The following is a 10324-nucleotide window of genomic DNA, read 5'->3' as shown; positions in this document are numbered from 1 at the left end:
TGGATGTATAAATTACTGCTCAGTTTTAAAATTACAATATTTAAATCAGTATTTAAAGGTAAGCAAGCAAATAATAAAAACAAGTCACAGATTTAGTCTCAGAGGCAACTGAAATCAATTAATTAAAAAAATCCTTTCTGAATATCATCTCATGGACTCTGAACTAAATGCGTCTTTCTGACCGGGAGCTGACAGCGTGTTGAATAGTGATGGACCGGACGCTTTGGAGCGTCTGGTTAGGAAGCGCATTACAAACCTTTGGTTGAAATGGCGCGTTAAATTCAAGTCTCCATTACAGACCAGAGAAAACTAAAGAGACTGCAACGTTGTGCTAATCCATCTGAGGTGCCGGCAGTTTATCTTGAGGAAATAAATGACGATGCAAAAGTTAATTAGACTGCGTGCTGCTCAACCACTGCGGACGCGGCTCCGCCGCTGCGAAGAATAAGAAACTGCTGAGAGTAACTCATCCAGCGGATTTAACAAATGGAGCCTTCTTGGTGGACGTTACCAAGGAGAGCGGTGCTCTGGAGGAGCTGCAGACGTGACATCTGTCCGTTTCGGAGAAGCGAAAAAAAAAATAAATAAAATCCTTAAAGCGCACACCGGACCCCGCAGGGTAAAACACTCAGTTCAGCTGATCTGTTTGGATCAGACAGATCCAACTGACTGATGAATTAGCACAGATTTTTCTGCAGATGGGGACCAGGAGGAAGTCCGTTCAGACCCCAGCGGGTGAAGTGATGCTAATTTAAGTGAAGTCGCTCAATTTAATTTATTAAAAGTTATTTGGGCAACAGTCTGTTTTTGTCACTACGGAGAAGCATTTATCTGCTTAATTTGTGATGGGATCTGGATTCACGGTGAATATTAACTAAACCGCATAAAATGCGGCTAAATAGCCGATGTTAATATGATTATAATTTCACGGATAAAAATAGTACAGGGCCAATTTTTTATTTTTTTTTATGTTGTCGGTCAAGATAACGGATAACAAAAAAAGTCTAGCGTGACCTGCCGCCCTGACACCAACTCACACATCTTCATTCACAGTCTTACTTGTAAATCGATTTTTCTTTTCTTGGACGTTTTGATGTTAGCTTGTCGATGTCTCAGTTTTATTCGCTGGGAAAATCAATAAGCAGCTTGAGGTGACTCTGCTGCTCTCTAGTGGCGAGAAGCCGTAATGTTGGCTAGTAACAATCGGAATGCATTGTGGGAGATGTAGTTTGTAGTCAATTCGTGCTCAAAACCTATATAAGTCAATCATGGGCCTATAAAACGCTGAGTTTGACACATGCGCTCTACAGTGATCTAGAATGTAACTCTAAAACTTTTCCTAGCATAGATCTATGAATATGCAAATTGGATGGAGTCTCTTTTTCACCTGGACCTGCTATTCTATGATTTGGTTTAGTCATTATAAAACAGGTCCATGCGATACAGAGGTAAGTTTAAATGAGTTTCAGCCGTTTATAATCTTACATTGGATCAGGCATAACGTTATGGCCACCTGCCTAATAATCTGTAAATCCTCCTTTTGCTTGACATCTTTTCAACTTTTCACAGATGGATTAAGATCTCTAAATTTTGTAGGCCAGGAAAATCTCCTGCTGTGCTCCTCAAACCATCCCTGAGCCATCGATTCCGACTGCTGCATCCTGGGACCGTGCTTTTATCCGATATTGGCAACTCCAGACTTGGAACATCCCATAAAACTCATAAAATGTGTATAATTGTCTAGCCATTGCTTTTTGGCCCTAGTCATAATGTTATGCCTGATTTGTGTGTTGTACTGTTTATGATGTACATAAATAACATACAGCTCTGGAAAAAAATGAAGAGCCCACTGCACTGATTATTCCATCAAATAATGATTTCTGAACTCTTCCTGAGTTAAAACATCAGTGTTGTTTCTAAATGAACACAAATTTGTTTTATTTGTGTTATTTGAGGTCTGAAAGCACTGCATCTATTTTGTTACTTCTCATTTTTTGCAAATAAATACTAAATTTTTGCTTGGAATTTCAGAGACTTGTTATCAGCATTTGATTTTACTCAAACATATAAAAAGTAAAACCAGATAAGCTGATAATTTTTAGTTGTCTCTTAATTTTTTCCAGAGCTGCATATATTTTTTTATATTGCATGTTCACTGAAAATAGGGAATGTAACATTTACTGTATCAAGTATAAAGACAGTGAAGTAACTTTTTGCTGTTATATGTTTTTTCTATAGTCAATAATTGCCTTATCTTATTCTGAAACTCTAAAACATCCCCAAAAGTGATCAAAAATTTATTATTTGAATTAATCAGAAATATAGTCAACGCTCTCACAAGCATTTGGTATGCTGAGGTGACTGAATATTATCTATGTTTAAACAGAGTGGCTACAGCTTTGCTGTAAGTTTTACAGCATAGCTCATATGTGCAAAATGTGTGGTGTGTTTGCAATTTTTACATGAATGGATTTACAGAAATATAGCCGTTGGATTGAATAAAGTTTAGATTAGATGATAAAGTATCAGAGGAAATTATGAAACATCATTTGTACATATTCACATGTAAGGTAGAAATGCCTTATGGTTTAACAGAAATATATATCTAACCATTTCCTTTATGTGAAACTGAACAGTATGAATCTGAACAACTTGAAGTAAAAATATGCTGTGGTTAGTTTGAAATCCTTTGTGAAAACTTGTAACCTTCACTTCAGTTTTTTTAGTTGGTTGGCATTACTTTATGAGTCTCAAGTGACTAATTAGATACTTCCTGTCTGTGCAAATTAAAAACAGGAGAGGAAATTATATTAACAAAACAGTAAATTTGGTACAGATGCATACACTGCTGAAAAAGGCCCTGTGGCTGAGACATTACAAAAGTGGAGACAGCAATTACATTCCAGAGCTTTTATAGTGTGTCTTGTGTATATATTTATATCTCAGTTGAGTAAACCAGCCTTGAGTAAACTGGTTCGTTTGTGAACAGCTCATTCAGGCTGGTGAACAGAGCCAAAGATAGTAAAAAACAGAGTGGGAGGAAATAAAAGAAAAAAACTAAAAGGAAAAGGTTGCAAAAAAGTATAGAAAATGGGAAGCAGCTAGCACCTAATCTCTTCACTTCTGTGTGAAAGGACTAATCCTCAGAAGAATGGACACTGATGGAAGTGTGCTAGAATCAGCAGAAACTCAGAGGAAATAAAAATGTTTCTCTATTTTTCTCCATGTGGCTGCTTTCATACATAATTTCTGGATATAGAAACTACTGCATTGAAATTCCATAAACTCTTTCCTCTTCATTGTGTGCCTTTTTGACATAATTATTAATTTACTTTACATTTATTCAATATTACTATTGTTAAAACTTGAAATTCTCATTTAGGGAGAACTCTGATTTTCAGTGGTACTGAGGTATACACACGCACACACACACACACGTATACAGAAATAGTGATGATTGTGATCACTTACATTGGAATGAATCAAGTTGAAATAAGAACGCAGAATTTAATTATCAGCATAAAGAGTTAATTTACAATTGTATAATGAAACTGCAATGAAAATGATATAAATGGTGAACAGATGTGGTCCCAGGGGAGTTCCATGGGATACACCTGTGTAAACAAAACAAAAACTAAACATTTCCTGTATTAAATTACAAAATGTGAATGTGACAATTAGTGTTAAAGGAGCTACTGGTGATCAGTGGCAAATGGTTTTTTTTATGCAACACTTTGCACACCAGATATAGACACAAAGAGTAACATAAAAAGGGATGAAAAGCAGATGATCAAACTTGAACCTCAGTTTGCACTTGATAGTATCGAACCCCTGCAGGTTTCTACTTTTGCACCTCACAGAGCTGTCCACAGGTTTTCAAAAACACAGTAGTAATTTTTCAGTGAGTTACATCTTCCCATTATCAATTTTCCAGCTCTTTAGCCAATCACAACCAACTATTTTCCTGTTTATGTTGCTTTCCTTGCTTGCAGTAGTTACTGGAGACATACATGCGTTTTTCTCTGCCAGAAAACATTGAATAAGCATTTCGTAGCTCGATATTTTGAATGTCCATGTCAACCTCATTGTTTCCGACAGCAAGGCAGATGGATTTGTCCTGCATGAAATAACTCTGCCATGTGTTATTGCTGTTTTGCTTTTATTTTTATATGTACGCTCTGTGTAATGGCTTTGTCAGGCAATTTCTGTTTTTTTTCTAAAACAACAATCCAACATTCAAATATATACTTCATGATGCGACTCGTTTTTTTTATTACTACTTTTGTTCAGTTGCTAATGTTTGTAATTCAGTGTCCGATGCCATGTTCCCTAACATTTGTTCTCATTGCCCACTGGCAGCATGTTTTAAAAGTGTCCCTGATCCAGACAGATAATGGCATTACTTGCTCAGCATGCCATCAAGTCCTGCAGAGGCCTGCTAATCACCCATTTATAGTGCTTTGCAGCAGGTAAACATCTACCAAACCCTGAACAGAATGTCCTAATGATGAGGGTCAACAAATCTAATAAGTTGAAAGTCGAGGCAAAATGTTTTAAAAAAGGTTATTTTGATGACATTGTTATTGTGAGGCCTGATGCCTGTGGGTATCAGCGTAGCAGTGACGGGAAGACAAACGGCAGAAAAGACAAAACTGTACTGTTTCAAACTTTGTGTGAGCCTGTAACTCATGAGTTATAGGCCCAAACACAACTGAAAAAGAGGAAGTGGTAAAAAATTATGATAGAAGTCTTTTATGTTCATCTTTGTTTACAGTAAGCAATAAATGCAGTGAGTAAGTTCACCTCTCTCAGTATTGGGCACTCCAAGGTTGATGGTGGGTATGGAGGCATCAGTAACGTCGCTATAGTACTCTAAATAAACAGCGTGTTTTTCCCAGGTGGACTTCACTACTGGTACTGTGAGGAAGCAGAGAAGAGAAGCAAAAGATCAACATTAAACTCAGACAGGTTTCCCCTAGAAAATCTGCTAAGTGGTGGAAAGGCCACTGGGGCTGCCAGCCAGCAGCCCACTGTGTTTATGTGTTAAAAAATGTTCAAAGTTAACAGGAAATTTGAAAACATGACTAGATAATTATGTTATTAGAAGATCTCTTTCTCTTTCTTACCGTTTATTCAATGTCACATGCTGTTTTTATTTTGTTTTTAATTATGTAAAGCACCTTGAAATGCCTTGCTGCTGAAATGTGCTATACAAATAAAATTTGATTGATTGATTGATATTATTGACAATACTTCAACAACAAAAAAGGCAATCAAAAAAATAAAATTTAATATTTTTTGTACTTAAATCCTAATGAAGTAATCAGCCATTGGACTTTGAAACAAGCTATGCAATGCCAGTCACATTTAAGAATAAAATAAATTGAAATAAACTTTACATAAAACAGGCAATTATAAGAAAACATTTGTATGCTTAAAGTTCCAATATGAAACCTTTACAAAAATGTTTAATGTTTTCACCATGTCATGACAGAATGGTATGAGACAGATAATCTGCTAAAAAAGCTTCTGTACCTTCGCTACTATTGCAGTCTGTAAAAATGCACCATTCCCAGTAAAAACAACCAATCAGAGCCAGGATGGAAGGCCTTAGCGCTGTCAATCGCATTCGTTCAGGACGTCATCGTTGGCTACGCTAACTAGCCTTAGCATTCAGGACAAACTATGCCGTGGTTACCCAGCTGTAGCGTAGAAGAGAGCGAAGGGCGTTCGCTGATGCAGTTCAATGCATCAACTATGAACCTAGCTTAATCCGTCTTTGCTTTCACTATTATTAGCGTATTAAAAATTTTAAATTTTAAAACAATCAACACTTACCACCAATGACTGTGATCAATAACGCATGGCAGCCCGCAAGGATTGTAATACACTGTGAGAAACCCTGGCTCTTCAGTGACTGAAACCAGATTAATGGTTGCCACTTTTAAACCAAATCTGTCAAAGTGTCTCCTTGAAAGGCTTGCGTCTTTAAATCACAGAAGACTGCTTTTAATTAAGGGACAGAAAGGATAGTGCTCTCGCACTGCATATTAATCTGGATAAAAGTGTTATCTATAAGATGAAGGCTACAAGATGATGACTTTCAATTAGAGTTAAATCAAACAAACTAAATTTTGATCCATTACAAGAGGGACCAATTTTGTATTCATTTATTCCTAAACACATCTTTGTATTATCAAAATGTGAAGAGGACACTGTGACATTCTGCTATGCAATTCTAATAAGCCGAGTTCAAACCAACGCACAAGAAAGCAAATGAAATACTTTCCACTCTCCTCCTGATTATGTTAATTGCTGTAAAATAGCCTGTCGGCTCATTATGGCCCGAAAAAAAAAAAAAAAAAAAAACACCAGTGTTTTGGATGATTACACAAGCAGCTAAAATTTAAGCAGGAAATTTAGATGAGGATGTAAATTTGAATAGGCAGCCTGCACCTGACTGAACCGTTTAGCAACAGGTACTAAATTAACAAGGGAAAGAAAAGAGAACAAATGAGGTTATTGGAAGCTATTCACCTGTAATCATCTTTAAAGAAAACAGATATGTATCTGAAAGTTGAAATATTAAATACAGTGCCAGGTGAAATCAGTTTTGTACTTTAGCTACATTTAAATCTTAAAGTTTGATTAATTTTACTGGGATTGTGTGTGAATGGCGAGCAACAACAAGTGAAAGGAAATGCTAGCCTTGGAAAAAAAAGTGACTGAGCCATTGTTAAATCCAAAAATCACACAGGGCTGAAATTTATCACACTTTGCAAACTCAACTTAGAAAAAATATCTTAACCCTAGATGGTAAATTAAGCAGCGCTTGTTTAAACATACCACAGACAATAGACATAAATGTAGATATTTGGTAAAAAAAAATTAACCCAGTTAGGTGTCAGACAGAAAGGTACCAATATGATATGTGGTATGTATAGAATATGCATCAGTAGGCATTAGTGGAATATATACCAAGCATTTGTGTCTGAGACGCTTTTACAACAGTCACTGAGAAGTAGTTAGAGGTACACAATTGTCAAACAGAATCACAGATTTAATACTCACCTCGCACTGAGTGATATTTTTCACAAGTTTTCACAGCAACAAATATATTATTCTTTGATACAGGACTCCCCTGGAACAAAAATAGAAAGACTGTGTGTAAAATATACAGATGTTTACAAACTGTAGGCATTCAGTAATTTTTTTTAAAAGCCTCTATTTATTTATCTTTGCTCTCCAACTGGACAGAAAAGAACTGCTGAGAGAAACTTGTATCACTGCATACAGTTTTAACATATTTGTTATCTGAGGAAACGGGAAAAAACCAAGCATAATTTCATTTTAAAAAACAAAATAAAAAGTGGCATGACATTGGGGAAGGTGCGCAGGACTTATACTTTCACTGTGACCAATAAGCCACAACCGAAACATAGTGCCAAACATAATTTCAAATACATTCACACCACTTGAACTTCTACAGATTTGTCTGATTAAACTACAAGCTTAATGTATTTTACTAAGATTTTATGTCACAGACTGACACAAAGTAGCAAATAAACATTTAGTGGAAAGCAAATGATGAGAGGCATTTGAGATAGTTTGGAAATAAACAATTTTTTCCACTCTCTCTCGACACCCCTTAATAAAATTAATTGTCCTTTTCTGTAATTTAATTTCAAAATGGCGCAGCTGTTCAGGGAAAGCCTCAAAGCTTTATCAGAAAATATCAGTAAGCAATTATGAGATACTTAATGTTGGTCTAACACATAAAATCTCATTAAAATTTTTGAAGTTTGCAATGGTAATGTGAGAAAATCTGAAAACATCTAAGGGGGTATGACTGTGTATGTATGCCTCAATAAACCTATCCTGGCATATCCTGTTAATGCAGACATTTGGTTTGCATTATCACAAACAAAATCACGTATTTGAGGATTTTATAAATCGTTCATGGTTTACAGTTTAGCAGTTCTTAATATGTCTGTTTTCTTTTTAAGCCCCAAACATCCATATCATAAGACTACATTAATAAACGTTGTATTTTTTTTTTACCTCTGTCCTAAATCAGCTAATCTTTGTAGCCCTGCTAGGTTTTGTTATTTACTAAATGCTTAGTACATAGTGTGCTTGGGGAGCTGAAAGTGTTTCCATTAAAGGAATAAAAAAATATTCTGCATAAATAAAACTAAAAACAATGGCCTTCATGCCATTCAAAACAAATATTACTGCCACTTATGTTGTTTGTTTGATTACCTTCAATATGTTTCAATAATTTGGTTGCCAAGAATATTATGAATTATTCATCTTCAGGAGACTAATGCCAATAAACCCTTAAAAGTTATTTCTACTATTTAATTAAATTTGTTTATTTATTTTTTTTGTATTCTCTTATATCAACATATTTGTTTATAATCAAAACAAGAGTTGCACATACACAGTTGGGCAGGTAGTTTGTGAATTTGGTTGCACAGTTGTCTCTTGTCTCTGAACAAAACTCTGGAACTGTGGTGAGCTTTGGACCTCTTCCTTCCTCCCAGATAAACAAAGCAATCTATAAAAAAGTTAGAAAAAATGTGACAAAAAGAAAGACAAATGTTGGATATTAGGATAATTAGTTGAAACAGTGAAAAGTAGATTTTCACATCATCTAATGGTAGCAAATGTTGAAATTTAACAGAAGGTAAGTTGGAAAAATATGTTCTCTTCCTCATACAACCCTAGCCCTTTCTCTGAGTCATCTTTTAGGTCATTGGAGAAAACTTCCAAGTGCAGAACATTTTAAAAAGAATGGCCTGCATTTCAATTAGATTATTCCAGCACAGTTTGCTACGTGCAAGAAATAATGTCTCCAGCTTGTATGGAAATCAAGAAAGTAAAGTTCTTCATTTTTACTTGAAATGTCTTTGAAATTTCATACAAAATCCAAAAGCTGTACCTAAGTTCATGTTAAAAAAAAAAAAAAAAAAACACCTCAAGTGTAAAAACTGCCTTAGGGTGTCTGAGTATCACAAGTTCCAATAACCTGCATTGCAGGGGTGAAAGGGGTAAAAATACTTTTGCAAGTACAGGAAACCAGTGTTGTGGTCAAGACCACCTAACCCGAGACCAAGACAAGACCAAGACCAGCAGCCCGCGCTACATGACACAATAAAATGTAAAATATGATCAAAATGCTTCTCAAATTGATCTGAAAGATCCATATTCCCATAAAAACTCTTAGATATTAAATACTTAATACATTTTACCAATATTAAATATCCCATCTCTGTGCTACAATCCGAGGTGGTCTCGTGCCATCCCTAAAAGTTAATGCCCTGGGCGTTTGCCCATATTGCTCATGTAAGAAACCACCACTGTCTGCACCATTAAACAGAGCAATTGAACCAATGCCCTGGTTCAGCTATGAACACTGACCAAGGAACAACAAGCAAGAAGTAACCAAGCACAAGACGCTCATCGTGACTGTTCTCACCCTCTCTCCTGCTACATGAAGCCAGGCAGTCTGACACCATGGCACACATTACAGCTGCCACTGAACGAAAACAAGCAAAGAGCATTGTGCATTCTCTGCATGCTCTTTCGTTATTGTGTTTTAGTTATTTGTTAATTTAAAAAATATCAACGTACATAATTAAAATAATAATAGCTACTGCAGTGTACGCAGAGCATTACAAGAACAAAGAACGGGTATTCGTCAGGTCAGATCGTCATACGCTTAGCATGAACCTGCCAGACGTCATTACCATAAGATTTCATTTAATCTTCAACATAGAATCATGACGTAGATCATCATACACTTTGTTATTAACAGTTGTATGGCATCCTGACTTAGCGGTTAAGTGAGTTTTACACGGGCGTGTGTTGTAGCTGACTCCAGCTGCAGCCAGACCCTGCTTTAAATACACTTTGAAACTATGACAACACATGTATATCTATATAGTTATCATTGAAAACAATTTAATGACTTATTTTCGTCATAACTTGCTGCATACGGTGAACTGACAACTCCTCTGACGGTCGGACTTCTTAATGCGCAGGCATGGTACTCACTGCATGTTTGCTATTCTGCGCGCGAGTGAAAGGTGGGGAGGGGGAGCAGAAACAGAAACACGTAACTGGCAAGTCACGTTATTGGTTGGATTTTAATCGGTGCCTTTTGCATCCACTGAAAACAAAGACGTTAACAAATAAACTGGACAGTATGCTGTACGTTTAGTGATATTTTCACAGTTGTGGTCTCGACTGGTCTTGAAATAAAATGCTGAGTCCTCAGCGTCCGAGACCGAGACAAGACCGAGACCAAATGCGGTCGAGT

At 36.2% G+C, this 10324-nt stretch overlaps 1 protein-coding gene across 2 annotated transcripts in view; it reads right to left on the bottom strand.

Annotated features, from left to right (window-relative positions):
- Nucleotides 1-10324, bottom strand: part of LOC106952384 (beta-1,3-glucosyltransferase-like) — a 33931-nt gene that overhangs the window by 11572 nt on the left and 12035 nt on the right. For both annotated transcript variants that reach the window (XM_015040463.1, XM_015040464.1), the window contains exons 8-10: nucleotides 8444-8560; nucleotides 7072-7141; nucleotides 4804-4917 (exon numbers count right to left, since the gene is read on the bottom strand). In XM_015040463.1, coding sequence (XP_014895949.1) covers nucleotides 4804-4917; nucleotides 7072-7141; nucleotides 8444-8560 — 301 coding nt within the window. The remainder of the gene's footprint in view (nucleotides 1-4803; nucleotides 4918-7071; nucleotides 7142-8443; nucleotides 8561-10324) is intronic.

The sequence above is a fragment of the Poecilia latipinna genome, unplaced genomic scaffold, assembly GCF_001443285.1.
Source record: "Poecilia latipinna isolate Pla-1442-1.1 unplaced genomic scaffold, P_latipinna-1.0 Scaffold510, whole genome shotgun sequence".
NCBI lineage: Eukaryota > Metazoa > Chordata > Actinopteri > Cyprinodontiformes > Poeciliidae > Poecilia > Poecilia latipinna.
The sequence above is the reverse complement of the archived record's forward strand: the minus strand, read 5'-3'. Positions and strand labels throughout refer to the sequence as shown.